Raw genomic sequence first — 18,058 nt, 5'->3', positions numbered from 1 at the left:
TTAAATTCCTTGTATAGGAACACAGGGGGGCATATTAACGCATTTGACATCTTATACATGCAAAACAGTCTATATCAGAGGTCTCTGTTTATTTTGGACTAACAGCTCAAATTATTTTATGAGTAACTTAAAGACACTCTGATAACTTAGAAATATTAGACCATTTAAAAACTACAAAAATACAGAAATTTGAAATACTTTAAAAAATATATAGTAATTCCAGGGGTGCCTAGGTGGCTCAGTCAGTTGAATGTCAAACTGTTGATTTTGGCTCAGGTCACGAACTCAGGGTCATGAGATGGAGCCCCATGTCAGGCTCTGTACTCAGCGGGGAGTGTGTTTGAGATTCTCTTTCCCTCTCCTTCTGCCCCTCCCCCCAAAATAAATATATAAATCTTAAAATACACACACACACACACACACACACACACATAACTATGTGGTAATTCCAGTTACTAATAACAAAAACCATGGTTTTTCTTATTTTCGAAAATGAAATATTTTCATAAACACTTTAGGGAGGTATTTTATTATAAATTATATAAATAGGAAGGAAAAGGACACTTTAAACAAGCTGGAAGGAAAAACTTCTCACAGCATTTGAAATTACAAGACAATCAGGCCAATAAAAAAAAAGAGCTCAACTTAACCAGTAGGTTTATGCTAACAGGAAAATTTAATTTGTGCTTCTTGTATGTTGCTTTAAAAGTTAAATGTAAATGTATACTCACCAAATTAGTATTTGTCTGTTTCATTTGTTCACACTGGCTTTGTAACTGACTTTCACTACAGGAAAGCTTATCAAATTGTGACTGCAAAGAATTGGATTCAGATTGTAGTTGTGCATTCTTACTAGTGAGCTTTTCTGTAAATAGTAGTAACTCAGATTCTCTTTTCCTACTGCCTTCGATGTCTTTTTGTAGGTCATTAATCAAAGAATTAAGATTTTCCACTTCTTCCTTCAAATTTTCAATTTCTTGTTTACCTCTAAAAAACAAAGTTTATACTTAAGAAAAAATAAACTACTAAAAGACATTACATTAATGGTTTGGGATTTTCATCAAATAAAATACTTCATAAAGGTACTTTTATTCATTCATCCAAATTATTTATTTGGATTTGTAGGACTACCTAATATATGCTAGGAACTAAGAGCTGCGAATATAAGTGAATAAGACCAACGTGGGCCCTGCTTTCAAAGAGCTTTCTGTCAAGTAAGGAAATTACATGTTTTTGATGATGGAAGCACAGACTGGGTTGCCTCACCTAGTACAAGTGATGTTTACAGTAATAAAGTAGGGGCTAGCAAACGTTTCCTGTAAAAGGCCCAGACAGTAAACAATTTAAGTTTCTACAGCATATGGTCCTTACAGCAAGTGTTCAACCCTGCCACTGCAGTGTGAAAGCAGCCACAGATCATTCATGAAGGAATGAGAGTAGCTGTGTTCCAAAAACAAATTATTTACAAAAAAAGGCAGTGGGCTGGATTTGGCTCGTGAGCCCCAGTTTGCTACCTTCTGATCTGAAGAAAAAGTAGGAGTGAGTGGGACAACAAAATATGCTCCAGGTAGAAGAAGCAGGATGTGCTAGATCTGGGAAGGTAACGAGAATGACTTTCTTGTTGGTTCTAACAAACACATGTTCAACACTGATGAGGATAGGACAGCACTTAACACAGCCCACGCACCTAGGAGACAATCAATCCACATTTGTAAACAACTACTGCTGACACCCAAGAGTGTGAAAAGAGAAGGCACAGAGGGAGAAGCAAGCTCACTAATGATCTTCCAAACCATGCTATGGCATCTGAACTTACTGCACAGTCCCTGAGGCAATGGGAAATCACTGAAAGGTTTTGACATTTCCTTTTTAAAAAGATTATGCTAACTAAAGTATAGGAAATGGATTACAGGGGAAGCAAAAAACAAAACAACAAAACCAGTTTAGAAGCTGTGGCAGTTTTCTAGATGAAAGCACAATGGCAGCAGTGGTGGGGGTGTGAAAATTAATGAACTTGAAAGACACTGAAGAGTTCGTCAATAATACTCTGTGACTGGTTAGATGCATGAGGAGAAGAAGAGAACCAAGGAAGATGCCCAGGCTCCTGGGCTGGAAAATCATGTGGATGCTACACTTACCACTCATCTCAGGAACATCAGAGGAGCATATTTATGGGTGGGATAGACGAATCAGTTTGGGACATGTTAAAAGTCTGAGGTGTCTTTGACACTTGCATGTCTGGGGCTGAGAAAAAGGGCTGAAGATAATGACCTGAAGGTCCTTCAACATACTACAGGAATAGTTAGGACCACTCAAGGTATGATAAAATAGTAACAAAAGAGTTTTATGACAAAGAAAAGGCTGCCAAGGACACTGAGGAAAGAAGTGGCCAGAAACTAGGGAGGAACACCAGGAAAGCATGATATGAAACCAAAGGAACAGAGCATGGCTAGAAAGCTAATGGGCTTAATGGTTTCAATACTGAAAATTCAAGCAAGGCTTAGTCTGAGGAGTGTCTGCTGGATTTAAGGAGGCATTAGCAGTTTTTAATGGGATGTTGGGGTAGAAGCTAGACTGAAGTCGAGAGGAAAAGAAGGACAAAGGAGGTGAAGGCATGGAGGAAGAGTATAGATGATTCTACAAGGATGTTTGGTTGTGAAGGACAGGAAAAAGGTGAGGGGACATCAGAGCAATTTTGATGTTTTTAATACTGAAATGTAGAAAAACAAAAAATAGAGTAAGAGATAAAGGATAAAGAAGAAATAATCCAGAAAGACCCTGAGAAGGCAGAAGAGCATGGGATCCACAGAAGGAGAGAGAACAATTCAGTTCAGAGGGGAACAGGAACATCTCCTCCACAATAGCAGAAGGAAGAGAAAGAACGGTTGCAGATGAAGGCAAGTTCACAGAACAGACAAAAAGAGGTTGCAAGAACAGTTACCGGCATCTCCCATTTCTCCTGTGAAGTAAATCAGAGGTAATCACCTGTCAAGAGTAAATAGTGAGGAGAGGGAGACCTGAAGTGTGAACAAACAAAGAGTGTCTGGAATGGATGCTTCAAGGTGGGGGCAGAGGCTGTGACTAAGGACATATGGTAGGATTAGAGGTCATTAACACTTCCAGTTGAGGTTGCTAACCATGGATTTATCGCAGCACCAACCTGGATGATAGGATTTTTAGCAATACTGAGCAGCAGCTACTGGTACAGTATGAGAAAGAAGGTATTGGATTCAGGCTGAATCTAGGCTTTGCCAGGTGATGTCGTGAGTAGAGTTTAGCTAAACGGTTTTAACAGAACCCAAGGAATAATGTCAGCTCCTGACCTTGCACTACAACACACACAAAGATACAGATCTACACATGTATCTACCTTTTAGAAGTAAGTACTGTAATAATTTGAATGTTAAAGAATGGATTAAGAAACTAAAATCCATTCTGTTTTATAAATTGCTACTTCCAATATTTAGGGAATATAAACTTTGATTTTTAGAAGCCATAATAGAAACTGGAAAGATAATCCAAAAAATTTCAAATGAAAACAGGAATTTAACAATTTTTCGCTAGTAAAATTATAAAATTACCCTTGTTTAATGCACTAATTACATGTAGTAACAGAATCTTGAGATACAATTAAAAAGCTTACTGATTAGCATAAACAGAATTTGCTTGGTTTATACCTTTCATGTTGCTCCTGCATCTGATCCACGATTTTCACTTTGTCCAATAAATTCTGAATTTCAGCTTTTTGGCGATTAATAATTTCCTTATATTTGGATAACTCATCTTCTGTTCTTAATCGTTCATCTTCTAGACATTTCACCTACCAAAAATCATAACCAAGTTACACTATAAACAATATTTTCTTGTTCCTTACTTACTTCACTAGTGGTTATATATTAATAATCCAAGCTAGGGACTCCTGGGTGGCTCAGTTGGGTAAGCGTCAGACTCTTGATTTTGGCTCTGGTCATGATCTCAGCGTTGTGAGATCGAGCCCCACATCAGGCTTTGCACTGTGAGTAGAGCCTGCTTAAGATTCTTTCTTTATCTCTCCCCTTGCCCCTCCCCTCCCCAACCACTCACACGCTCGCACACTCATTCTCTCTCTTGCTCAAAAAAAAACAAAAAACAAACAAAAAAACCACAAAAAAACACAACCCCCCCCCAAGAAACCAAAAAAAAAAAAACCCCAACCAACCAACCAAACAAACAAAAACCCCCAAAAAACTATGCTAAATTCTGGAGCAGGATTAATTAACACGAAGAAAAGTCCTGGGGTTCAGTTTCAGATTTCTCATGATTTAGTCACAGTTTTAGAATGTCACATTGTTTGTGCTGAACCTCCATTTCCTCACCTGAAAACAAGATACACCTTCCCCACCTACCTCGAAGAACTGGCACAGTGAACAAATGGAAGGACACATGAAGGACACTTTGAAAATTATTAAATGATGGCAAATTCAAGGGGGTTACTTAAAAGCCTATTTCTAAAGAAATGAATGATATACAATGATATTTCACATTCATATTAAAAGGGATACTATTTTTACAATGAAAACTATACTAGATTGTTAGAAATTAAAACTGTACAACACTACACAGGAGAAATACAATGTCTATTATTTTCTGTCACTTAAAGTCCAACTATCTCTCCAATTAATTTGCTGGTAAGACTGCCTTACATTAGGGGCCCAAGGATAAGTGACAAAAAGAGCAAAGGTGCTGTAAAACAGGACTGTCTGGCAAATACTTCAAAGGGACCAAAGTGGAAGACATTTTCATTTCAACAAAAGAGTCCATTTTATTGCTAGGAAATTGATATTCTACTCCTCTGAGTTCTTTCACTTTGGAATGAACGGAGTCCAAAATTAAAGATATTTACCCTTCCCCCGAAATCATGACTAGAGATTTCCTTACCTTTGTCCTCAGTGTTCGTAGTTCATCCATACCCTCCTTAAATGTCCTCTTCAGATCTTCCAGTTCTTTTATTTTGGCGTGATGCATCTTTTAAATAAAAGTTTAAAAGAAACCACAAGTCATTAGGTACTAAACAAGACCTAAAATTTATCGCCTATTCCTTCAAAAACACCTTCAAAGTGGATGACAGTACTCATTCTTTCTCTGTATTTATTGCCCAAATGCAGGGTATGAAAAGAGCAAAGCCACTCACCTCTAGCTGGTCGGATTTTTCTTGCATTTGTTTTTCAAGTTCTCCTTTTGTGACTCTAAGCTTGGCATCAAGCTCATTGGATTTAATTTCTTCTGACTCCTAATGGGAACAAAATGAAAACAGTAGGACTGAATTTTTAAAGGTTTATACTTTGGAAAGTGAAGGCATTTGCAGTTAAGTTTACAAATTGTGAAATGCATACCTAGGTATCTAAAAATGACTGTACTGAAAGATTTTAAATATATCAATTCTGCATGAACAAGAATATCATTAAGAAGGGCGCCTGGGTGGCACAGCGGTTGGGCCTCTGCCTTCGGCTCAGGGCGTGATCCCGGCGTTGTGGGACTGAGCCCCACATCAGGCTCCTCTGCTATGAGCCTGCTTCTTCCTCTCCCACTCCCCCTGCTTGTGTTCCCTCTCTCGCTGGCTGTCTCTATCTCTGTTAAATAAATAAATAAAATCTTTAAAAAAAAAAAGAATATCATTAAGATATGTAACATAATACAGAGTGGGTTTTAAGTTATACCTTTCCTCCTATTCTTCATTCTTCTGATATTTTCTAGTATTTTTATTTGGTTAAAAACTTCTCTAATAAGATCTCTAGTTAAGCTACAAGTACTTTAACACTGGAAATAACCTGTCATTTATGTAAGTGCCCTACCAAATCCATTCCTCACTTCAAATATTACAGATACATTGATGAAGCAAGGCTACTGATATTTGGTGCAATTTTGTTACTAATCTATTTGAAAAGTTAAGCATACCTGATATGTTTTTATCATATCCTGACAATTTTTCCGTATCTGATCAGCTTCTTCCTTTGCTTGAGTTAACTTTGTTGTTGTTTCTTTGAGTTTATCTTTGGTCTCCTGCATTGACAAAAAGAGTGTGAGATAAGAAAAGATACAGGGGCGCCTGGGTGGAGCAGTTGTTAAGCGTCTGCCTTCGGCTCAGGGCATGATCCCGGCATTCTGGGATCGAGCCCCACATCAGGCTTCTCTGCTAGGAGCCTGCTTCTTCCTCTCCCACTCCCCCTGCTTGTGTTCCTCTCGCTGGCTGTCTCTCGCTGTTAAATAAATAGAATATTTTAAAAAAATAAAAAAAAAAAGATACATATTGGTCTCTGCCCCAGTCCCTGACACAAAGCTCCCCAAACCCTTGTAATTTCCTAAGTTATAAGAGCACTAGGAGCATCTCTTGTTGCAGTACTGGTTTTGACCTCTGTTCCTGACACAGAGTTCTTGAAATCCTTGTAATTTCCTGGGTGACAAGAGTGTCTTTTGTTCCAATGAGGCGACTCTGGGTGGGCTTTTGGATGTGGGCTGGTCACCAGAAAGACGAAGTCATGATGAGTCTGGAATACAACCCCCAAAGAAGGCCTGAAGATGGAGTTGAAGATGGTTCATTCCTTCATAATGAACACTCCATAAAATCCCAAAGTATGGGGTTTGGAGAGCTTCCAGGCTGTCCAGTACAACCACACGGAGAGGGTGATGCACCCCAACTCCACGGGGACAGAAGCTCCTACGCTTGGGACCCTCCCAGACCTTGCCCTATATAGCTCTTCATTTGGCTGTTCATCTGTATCCTTTATCATACCCTTTAAGAACATGATAAACACAAGTCCTTCCCTGAGTTCTTTAAGCAAATCTTCAAACCTAAGGAGGGCGTCGCTAGAACTTCTGATCTCCAGCTGGCTGGTCACAAATGCACCTGGGCTTGTGGTTGGCATCGGAAGTATGTGTGTGGTGGGGGGTTGGGGGCCTTCTTGAGGGACTGAGCCCTAAAGCTGTGGGACCCAATGCTATCTCCAGATAGATGTGTCAGAGTAGGCTGAAACTGTAGGGACACCTAGGGGGTATCGCAGAGAATTACTTGTAGTGGGGGAAAACCTCCACACAACTGGTGACCACAAGTGTCAGAGGTGAAGTGTTCTGTGTAAAAATAAATGAGACTCAAAGGGAAGAAACACACAGTAGGGAGAACTGGGTTATTCCCTATACTGGAGAAGGAAAACAGTTTGTCCTTCACTGACAGTGACAAGGTTGGGCATGGTAATGTGATGAATGGTAAGAACAATGACCAGAGTAATCTTGGCACTGCCACTAAGGGGTTCGATACTATTCTAGAAATAAGACTTTACGCTTCTAACAAAAAAACCAAAGTGGTGCAGTAAACTGATAGCCATTAAATTAAATTAAATTTGAGAGTTTTCAGTAAATCACTAGAAGTAATTAACCTGGTAAGACAAGAGGAACAAAGTGTTAAACAGCTCTCTGCACACACATAAAAGACAATTCTTTACTTTACAGCCATGGTATCTATTCAAAACTGCTTTTTAGGTCCATGCTGCAACTTGGTTTCTGTTCTTAACCATTCTCCTAAAAATAGCAATTCTGAAGGTTTCTAGGGTCTACTCTCTCATCAAATTCAATTACTTTCTCTCATTTTCTATTCTTGACTTAACACGCTCCAGTTCTGACCACTCCGGACTCTCTGGATGTCCTTCCTCTGTTTCTATTACAAGACAACATACTGTTGTTCCCCTTTCCATTGTTGTCCTTTCTGTTTAACTGGCTTTCTGCTTCCTGCGGCAATTTTCCAGATAAAACCCTGCTCTGCAGCTCTTTTTCCAAAGTTCTTCAAATCACCCATCCAGTCCCATGGCCTAGGCTATCATGTGGATTTGAAATGAGGGTTTAAGTATCACCTCCTAGTAGCTGCCCTTCAGAAAAGGGTAGAAGCTGCTATTCTGCCTTCCCATTGACAGAGTCCAGGGCATTCCTGGATTATAACAACTGATACCCTGTTCTGAAGCTTACATGTTCCCCCCCACTGAGGACACAGTTTCTGGACAACACCTAGCTTAGTACTTGCCACATATTAATTGTTCATGTAATATTTGTTGAATCTATGAAAGAATCACTAGTATAAATAGGCCTTCATTCTAGGGAGGCTGGTCTTCCTAAACATCAAATATTCATCTCCCCTTTTTTTTCTTGTTCTTTCTCCACTTGGAATGTTTCTCTTCATCTTGTGAACCATCTAAATTGCATCTATCTTCACACACTATTTCTTTTATGTCGGTTTTGGATAACTCTATCATACAACTAAGTACTTAGCTATATACTTCCACTTGCTGGTCTTTTAATAAGAACTTGATTTTTTTTTTTAAGATTTTATTTATTTATTTGAGAGACACAGCAAGTGCAAACGAGTGGGGGAAGAGGGAAAAGGAGAAGTAGACCCCTGCTGATCAAGACCTTAACGTGGGGCTTGGTCCCAGGACCCTGAGATCATCTCCTGAGCTGAAAGCAGCTGCTTAACTGACCGAGCCACCCAGCTGCTCCAAATCATCTTATGTTTCTTTTTTCCCCCACTTCTGTATCATCGATAACTGAAACAGCTTGGCACACAGTAGGTACTCAATTCACTCAAAAAATAGTAACTGAGAGATTCCTATAATGCTAAATAATTATTAAATAAATAACCGAATTTAAAAAAAAATTGGTTAAGGGACTACATTTCATTTATTTACTGAGCACCTGCCATGTAAGGCACTGATCTGAGCTTTGAGGAAATATTACTGCAAGAAGACAGATAAAATCTCTACTCTCATAAAGCTGGTATTTAGTGATAATCACAGATAATACACAAAATACATAAGTAAAAATATGTTATATTAGATAATGACAAGTGCTAAGGAGTAAAAATAAAGTAAGGGCACAAGGGGGTTTGAGGGGAAGTACGCAAATTTAGAGAGCCAGGGAAAGTGTCACTGAGAGGTGACAGATGGGTAAAGACCAGAAAGAAGTGAGCAAGATTTGCTAAGGGACCGGATATGGTGACTGCGAACTCAAGGACAAACCTAAGGTTTCTGGCCAGGGCAACTAAAAGGATGAATCGCCATTTCCTGAGATGGGGAGCAATGGAGGGCAGGCACATTATGCACTCCGTGTTAGACACGATCAGTTGAAGATGCCTGTGAGTCACCCAAGACGTGAGATATCAAGTAGCCACCTGAATATAAGAATCTGGGATTCTGTGTAGAAGTTATAAATCGAGGAATCACTAGCGTAGTTTTCTATGCTATGTTTTCATATGTTCTTAAAGTTTCAGGTTTTTCAAGTTCACTAATCTTGTCTTCTGTAGCATCTAATCTTCAGTTAATTCTACCCAATGTATTTTTCATCTCAGACATTATATCAACTTGGCCTTTTTAAAATCTTTTATGTTTCTCCTTAACATAGTCACACTTTTATCTACTTGAATATATGGAGTATATTTTTATAATAGCTGTTTTAGCATCCTTACCTACTTCTTTCATCTATGTCATCTCTGCCTTTGTTTCTATCAATTGATTTTTCTTTTCTTCTCATTATAGACTATATTTTCCTGCTTCTTTGCGTGTCTGGTATTTTTTATTGGATACCAGACATTGTGAATCTTATGTTCTTAGGTCCTGGAGATTTTTGAACTCACGTGAACATTTTGGGCTTTCTTCTGGGACATCATTATTTGAAACCATTGGATTTGAGGATTTCTCTCAAAGCTTTGTAAGATGGGTCCATAACAGACTGCAGTCTCAGGTTATATTAGTCCTCACTGCTGAAACAACACCTTTCTGAGGGCCACTGGATGCCCTATATATTAAGAGGCTTTCTCTTGGCTGGGGGAAACATGAACAGTTCCTACTAGCCCTCTGTGAGCTCTAGGAACTGTTGCCCCTACTCCTTTCTGATAGTTCTTTCTCCATCTCTAACTTTCTCACACACATACACTGATCAGGAAGTAGCGAGCTAAATCAAGAACTAAAGGGAACACACTACAGATCTCCACATCTTTCCCTTCTGTGGTACTCTGCCCTGTTCCCTATACTTCAAACTTTGTCTCATCAATTCCTAGAGATTGCTGAGATCCATCTGGGTTCTTCTTCTTTTAAAAGAGCTGCAACCTGGAAACTCCCCAGGCAATATATCTTGCTTGTTTCCCTTCTCTCAGAGATCACTGTCCTGTTCTGCCTTTGTTGTCCCAAGCCTAAAAATGTTCATTTCAAATATTTTGTCTTTTTTTTAAGTTTTTTAAGGTGGGAGGGTAAACCTGGATCCTATTACTCCATAATGCAATAGACTATAGTTATGGAAGAGTTATAGAACTGAACACAGAATATAGTTTTACTGAGATAATACCAAAGCTAATTAAAGTGAGCCCTAGCTTGTAATTAGTGGGCTTTATGAGTAAACCATTTAAGAATGAGGCTATCGTTGACAATGTGATAACTTTCACAGAAGAGCACAGACAGTAAGTAGCGGAGTCTTGTTGAGGGAATACATTATAAAATGTACCAACCCCTAGCTACACATTAGGTCTGCAGCATATTATAGTCTCTTACATCCTGCTGGTCTAGATGCTGTCTTGATACCCAAGACTCTACTCCTCAAGCTTCCTCTGAAGCAAAAATGACTGGCAAGCACCCAGCACAAACCATGGTCTATTGCCACATTTGCTACTGGCCATATCTATGCTCCAGTGAGATTATTTTATCTGGGACCAAGTAGGTAAATACGTAGCAACCAGGTAGGTGAATAAGTAAATAAGGTACACTGGGGGAAGTCCTTTACTACACTCAAAATGAAAGGCTTTTGTTTTTAAGAGCTAGGTATTAAAAACGCATTTCAGTTTAACTTCCAAGGGAGTTTAGGAAAGGGAATAAATGAAATTGTTTCTCCTGTTTGATCCCACTGATAAATTCTACTGATGACAGAGCTATCCAATCTACTTAGTCTAAGACTTAAATTCTGGTAATCAGGCCTGGAGGCCTGATCAGAAGTTAATGATCACAATGAATCCAGTAACCTCCACAACTTCAGTATTAATACCTAAGACTGGGGGCACAGGCACTAGAAATTGGAAAGGGTACCTATAGAAAAATTTATAAGAGTCCTGGCTCTTGTCCGCATATTAACAGGTGGCCAACACTGCCTAGATGGTCATTCAATCTTGTATCCTTTTATCCAGAGACTCCTCACATCTACTAGGTAAATACATAAAACAGGTAGCCAGGATCTCATCCCAGATACTCTCTGAAAGCAATTACTCGGTCCTCTATGGCTTTTATAGTATCCATAGTATTTAATACAGTGCTGGGCACAGAGGAAAACCCAGGAAAACACTTGCTGGTTAAAAATGCCTTTAAAAAGACCTGGTAGAGGGGTGCCTAGGTGGTTCAGTTGGTTAAGCAGCAGACCCCTGATTTCAGCTCAGGTCATGATGTCAGGGTCCTGGGATCGAGCCCTATGTCGGGCTCCACACTCAGTGGGGAGTCTGCTTGAGGATTCCCTCTCCCTTTGCCCCTCCCTGCCGCATGCACACTTTCTTTCTCTCTCTAAAATAAATAAATCTTCTTAAAAATGTAAACAAACAAAAAAGAACTGGTAAATTTCCAATTTTTACATACTAGGTCAATATGCTTGTTATTTTCATTTTCTAGCAATCTACACAATGTAACCTTAGTATGTCAGCCTTAAACCATTTCTCTAACCTACTTACAGAGTATCTGGTTTCATCTGACCTCAAAGCTGACATTAAATATCTATTATCACCCATTTTTTAACACATATGGTCACAGAAGACCAAATTTTAGTCTTTCGTTCTCCATTCTAATAGGTTTCAGGATTTTGCCTCAGGCTATAGATGAGAAGGAGAAAAGTACCACAGACAGTAGATATGACCCAGTATTATGTTTAGATCTTGAAGCAACTCAGGTTGTTTAGAAATCATTACCATACTGTAGGACTGGGAATTCTAGTTCTTCATTCTGTAACTGAAAGTAAAGGGAAATTTTAAATGTTTTATAGCCCTGTGTAAACTGCAAGGATTTTTGCCCCTACTCCCTTTTGGCAATTCCTTCTTTACATGTGTGGCTCCCCAACACTTGGGTGCAGACCAGCAGTTAGCCCAGAACGCGAGGAGAGCTGCCATTCTCTATTCTTTGACCACTGTCAACACGGACATCTCTCCCTACAGTTTTCTCTAATAATATCTCTGATAATACTATATGCAAAAATACTCAAATGTTATTAACAATTCTGACTCAGAAATATTTAATGAGATTACCTATAATTATGGTTTTAAACAATACCATTAAGCCTGTTTTTGAAAACTTGGAAGCTGTTATAAATAACATTGCTCTTCTACTTAAATATGTCAGAGTTGTTGTTCTTCTTCACATTCTATCATCTTCAGATTTTTATTAACTCTTAATACCAGTTCAGTTAGTGCTTAAAATTACGGCATCAGGTACCAGCCTTTATGATCACTTCATTATATTAATTAAAAAAAAAAATGATATTCATTAGGCATAATACCAATGGAATTATATAAATAATAAACAGATATGGAAACACTCTTAGCATCACTGATATTTTTTAAATTTCCTGAGATTAGTTTCAATTTTGATAACATACAGACTCTCCTCTTTCCCCCAAATCTCTGACAATGTATAATATAAAATATAGATACCAAGAAATGCTTGAAGAACAAAGTCAGTTTTGGAGTTGTAAACAATGAATGATAAAATTTAATATTTTTTACAATTTATGATAAAATTTAACATTCTAATTTAATATGTAAATTACACAAGGAAATATCTTTTCAGTCACCAAATATTCATGCCCAACCTATCCCACAGAAGTCACTAAATTACGCTTTATGCCTCATTAACTTTACTGCATTTGTTTTTTTAAGATTTATTTACTTTAGAGACAGCATGTGCATGTGCGCGTGCGCGGTGGGGAGGGGCAAAGGGAGAGGGAGAGTCCCAAGCAGACTTTGCACTAAGCACAGAGCCGATGTGGGGCTCCACCTCATGACCCTGAGGATCACGACCTGAGCTGAAACTAAGAGTCGGTCACTTAACTGACTGAGCCACCCAACTGGCCTTGCATTTGCTCTTAAAACTGATTCTAATAATTTTTCTACCACATTACAGTACTTACCTTGTGTGAATCCATTTCTGCCTTTAATTTGTTTTGTGCCCATTTTACTTTAATGACATGAGAGTTGATATCTTCCTTTAATTTGTCAATTTCTCTGGTGAGTCTAGTAGTTTCATTTTCCTAAAAGAATATCACTAGGTTATATTTTTTCATTTAAACAATCAATTATTTGTGTATCTTTTATATCTCCTCAAAATAATCAATTTAATAACACTATATTTCAGGGGTTAGCATATTATGACCTACATAAACCTAATTCAAAGTTCAAATGATAAAAGAGTAGCAAATCCTAAGTCCAATCAATAGACAAGATGATTAACATTTATATTTCAAACAACTAGATATGTTGCAAGTACAAGTACACATTTACGATTCTTCTCAACTGGCTAGCATTAAGGTGAAATACAAATTAAATTTTTCCAGAATTCCTGAGAACAATGACAACATTACTGAACTAAAAGTTAAATTAAAAAAAAAAATAACGTTATCAAGTAATGATAACTGACTAGAAACAAGACCATGCCATGAGGCTGCTAGTTAACAGCAAGGACTCTGAATAGCTCAGTAATCACATTTCTTTGGGCTGCATCTAAAAAGAACATGTTTTTCTACAAGAGAAATATAAATCCTATTCTATGATAAAAAAATGTGTCACATTAAGATTCCAGTCAAATTACATAGTTCTCACTGAGAAACTACTCACATCTTGATCCTACTATGTATGTATTTTACCAAAATAAAAGGTTCTTTTGGAGCAAAAACTCATTTCTTCAACATATAGATATTAAAAGAAGGTTTTAAAAAACTACCTATCAAGAAAAAGTTATTTAATAAACAACATGTGTTAATATTTCATTGTTTTCCCAGCAAAAACTTTTTGCAGACCGGTAACGAGATAATAAAGTTACTAAGGCATTTGTGTTCTTAGAAGGTAAACTAATAAAAACAACTTTATGTTTAATAGGGACTTTAACCACATTAAGTTATGATTATTTGATTAGATAAGGAAAAGCAAGAAGAATAAATTTCAACTAAAGTACACCACCACAAGTTATACCTTTGTCTCATACAGCTGGTGCAACCGTCCTTTCTCCTGAGAAAGCTGCTTAATTTTGTTAGCGTTTTTCTCAGATTCTTTATTCGCATCTCTGAGTTTTCTTTCAAGTATCTCTTTTTCCTTTCGAAGATCTAAAGACTCCTTCTCACCTCTTACATATTTCATTACCATTGCTTCTTTTTCCTGGCGTGCCTCTTCACACTTTTTGTTGGCCTTTGAAAAAATATCCAGCATTAATAAAAAAATTTTTTTCAAATCTAAATAAATATTTTTCTATAATATTACCAATGTATTTTTTTATTTTTGCACAACATTCCCAGGACCTGTGTCATGAAATTTTTTAATGAAAGGAAAAATTCAAAATTACAGAAAAATGATAAGAATAAGCAAATTAATATCACTAATACTTGTTTTTACCCTTTCCTTTTTTTTTCTTCCTTTGGCTGACATAGTTGCTGCTTTCTGTTTACTCCTCCAGATCCACTTTTCCACTCTTTCCTATCCCACCCTGTGCTTTGGGAAGATGACTATCATGGACCGTATCAACAAGTTTCTTTGCCCTCATAACCTCCACTCAGCCAAAAGAAGGTACTAGGCAGAAGATCAGAAGTACAGGCCAAGAGTGAGATGTGGCTCCTCCAGAATCACCAGGTTAGATGAAGGCCACTGCTCAAGTCAGGTGCTCTCACTATACAATTAGCCCCTCCCAGTAGCACTACCTGTTCCCTCTCCTTATTCCTTTAGCTCAAAGAGTAACAATGGCTTCTCAAGTACCCCAGGACCCTGCATTCTCCCTTTGGACCCCCTAAACCTTGTCTATACCTTTTGTAAAGAGTTCTTTTATTAAATTTTCAAATCAGCAGTTTCTGTTTTCTGCCAGGACCCTGACTGTATGGCTGACAATTCCTAAAATCTAAAAATCTTAGCTCTTCTTAGCTCCCTTGCAAAAAGTAAGTAACCATATGCTAATTAATCATTTGATTTCCTGTATATGAAAAGCTTTTTAAAGTATTTCACTTACTGGGGTGTCTGGGTGGCTCAGTCAGTTAAGGGTCGGGTCATGATCTCAGGGTCCTGGGATTGAGCCTGCGTAGGTGTAGGCAGGCTCCCTGCTCAGCAGGGGGTCTGCTTCTCCCTCTCCCTCTGCCCCTCTCCCCACCCCATGCTCTCTCAAATAAAATCTTTAAAAAAGAAAAAAGGAAAGTATTTCACTTAATAAAATATACCTAATTGGACTGTGACATCTATACACTCTTAAAATACTCTATTAACATAAGCTGGTACTCCATATTCTGAAGTTTTATACAATGAAAACTTTTACAGATAAGCCTTCATTTAAGTACATTTAAATTCACAATTTGCAAATATGATGGAGCACTTATTTATGTTACAAAAGATGGAATCTTAAACTTAAGGGATTTTCAATAGTAACTAGTGGTAAATGCCAACTGATACTGTAACTGAATTAAAGACAGGATCATGTTAAGAGAATGTAGGAAAAGCTCCCGTGCTCTGATGAAAAGTAATGACAAAGTGTTTCATGAAGTTCTGGCACAGCTGATAAGCACATCCAGTTGACACTCAGAATACTATACGTACAAATACTTTTTAAAATTGTCCAACTGGGGTTTTTTTCCCCCACTGAAACAGCCTGCTGATTTTCAAGAAAAATTAAGGGAAACAGTGGAATAAGAATGTCAGAGATCCCTGAGTATTTCACAATGTAATTGTGGACAAGGACTGAGAAAACTGTGCTGGAACTGGCTAAGAGAATTAGGTATATTTTTTAAATAACTGAATATCCTTAGAAAAGGTAATTAATGGTAATGTCAACTTAAAAAGAAGTCTGGTTTCATAAGCTGATGCTCAGACAACATATCGGTTTTTAGAAACACAAAGAATAAGTTGTGGCTTCAGTCCCAGAAGAGCTCACTACCTAGTATGAACGACATATAAGCAAAACATTTACACAGCATTACATTAACACATATATACATATAACTATAAAGAAATGCACAAATACCTGAAGGTATAAAATAGCATGATTTTTTGTAGGAGACCAAGACATTTTATAGGATTTAAATTTGGCGTGTTGGTTGGACTGGGGAGGAAGTAGTTGTGAAATAGACTGGTAGAGATTAAATCTTCAAAGGAAGAAGGGCTTCTCTTATCATGCTAACGAGCTGCGATTTTATCCTATAGGCAATGGGAAGCCAAAAAATTAAACTTTTATTAAATGTATGTTTTTAGTAAGAGAACTGGTGGCAGGATAGAAGCTTCACTGAAATTGAGAGATGAGAAGCAGAACAACCAGAGAAGAGACAATTAAAATAGATAAACTAAAATATCACGAGGTTCTTGACTACAGCAGGGATGTCCTGTTACTCAGTCATCCATGGATCAGCTGCAAAGGAATAACCTGGGGGGGGGGGGCGCCTGAGTGGCTCAGTCGTTAAGCTTCTGCCTTCGGCTCAGGGCGTGATCCCAGAGTTCTGGGATTGAGCCCCACGTCAGGCTCTACCGCTGGGAGACTGCTTCTTTCTCTCCCACTCCCCCTGCTTGTGTTCCCTCTCTAGCTGGCTGTCTCTCTGTGTTAAATAAATAAATAAAATCTTAAAAAAAAAAAAAGGAATAACCTGGGGTACTAAAAGTTCATGTTTCTAGGTTTCAACCTGCTTCCCAGAACTGCTGGGTGTATTAAACAAGATGATACAGTAACTACTACTTAAGCTTCCACAGAAAGTCAGTCCATCTACCGTACAGATAAAGGAAGAGCCGGTAAGTCTTTAGATTTGACCAGTTTAAGATGTTTATCATTGACTTGGATGAACATAAAGAAAGCATGAATAAGATGATCAACAGAATTCAACAGCCAGTTAAAATTAAGATAAAATGTAAGAGGTTCTGCTTCTTGAAATATGGCAGATAAACTATCCCCATTCAAAACACCAAAAATTTTAGATGAAATACAACAAACATCCTTTTATTTTTTTAAAGATTTCTTTATTTATTTGAGAGAAAGAGCACGCACACGCATGTGCGGGGGAGGGGCAGATGGAGAGGGAGAAGCAGACTCCCCACTGAGCCTGAAGCCCACAATCCCAAATTCCTGAGACCACAACCTGAGCTGAAACCAAGAGTCGGACTCTCAACTGACTGAGCCACCCAGGCGCCCCACAAACAACCTTTTAATAATAGCTGAGCCCACAAGAAAGTATGAGAAACTCCCCAGGGCCAAAGAAGCTAAGAGGAAAGCAGGAATCCAGAATGGTATGCTAAGCCTGAACTCTTTATTGCCCTGTAGACATTTCCCAATACCAGGCCACAGCGGGATAAAGGGAACATATTGTAAAGTCCCTGAGAATTTATAAGTCTACCCTCTTGTAAGTTTGAGGTTCAAATTCATTCTACCTATCTATTCTGAGAAATGGAAAAACCTTAAGCTGGAAAATTAAACGGGGGACGGTACTGTGTGTGTGTGTACACATGCACACTCATGCTGGGAATCTATTTCTAAGTAAAATTTACCAGGTTTGGTGACTCCACGTGAAGGATAAACTAATGTTCATTTTATTACTCTTTTACCTTTTTACAGGCTTGAAAACTTTCAAAAAGTTGAGAGGAAAAGATAGGAGTAAAAAGGAATGAAGCAGATGTAGAAATATTTAAATGAAATAATCTCCAAAATCTACACAATACCCACCTCTTAGCATCATTATGAAAATTCAATAAATTGTAAACTGTTTTTATTTTTAAACTTTTGCTATTTTTTTTTAAGATTTTATTTATTTATTTGACAGAGAGAGAGACAGCCAGCGAGAGAGGGAACACAAG

The 18,058-nt window shown here is 38.0% G+C and overlaps 1 protein-coding gene across 2 annotated transcripts in view; it reads right to left on the bottom strand.

Moving 5' to 3' along the window:
* The window catches only part of CCDC186 (coiled-coil domain containing 186), a 51,608-nt gene that overhangs the window by 10,480 nt on the left and 23,070 nt on the right, over nt 1-18,058 (bottom strand). For both annotated transcript variants that reach the window (XM_008684821.2, XM_040624242.1), the window contains exons 6-12: nt 14,225-14,437; nt 13,168-13,287; nt 5,935-6,039; nt 5,171-5,269; nt 4,918-5,004; nt 3,678-3,820; nt 732-987 (exon numbers count right to left, since the gene is read on the bottom strand). In XM_008684821.2, coding sequence (XP_008683043.1) covers nt 732-987; nt 3,678-3,820; nt 4,918-5,004; nt 5,171-5,269; nt 5,935-6,039; nt 13,168-13,287; nt 14,225-14,437 — 1,023 coding nt within the window. The remainder of the gene's footprint in view (nt 1-731; nt 988-3,677; nt 3,821-4,917; nt 5,005-5,170; nt 5,270-5,934; nt 6,040-13,167; nt 13,288-14,224; nt 14,438-18,058) is intronic.

This window comes from Ursus maritimus, unplaced genomic scaffold (assembly GCF_017311325.1).
Source record: "Ursus maritimus isolate PB19 unplaced genomic scaffold, ASM1731132v1 scaffold_7, whole genome shotgun sequence".
Classification (NCBI taxonomy): domain Eukaryota; kingdom Metazoa; phylum Chordata; class Mammalia; order Carnivora; family Ursidae; genus Ursus; species Ursus maritimus.
Note: the sequence above shows the minus strand (reverse complement) of the source record. Positions and strands in the feature narration are given on the sequence as shown.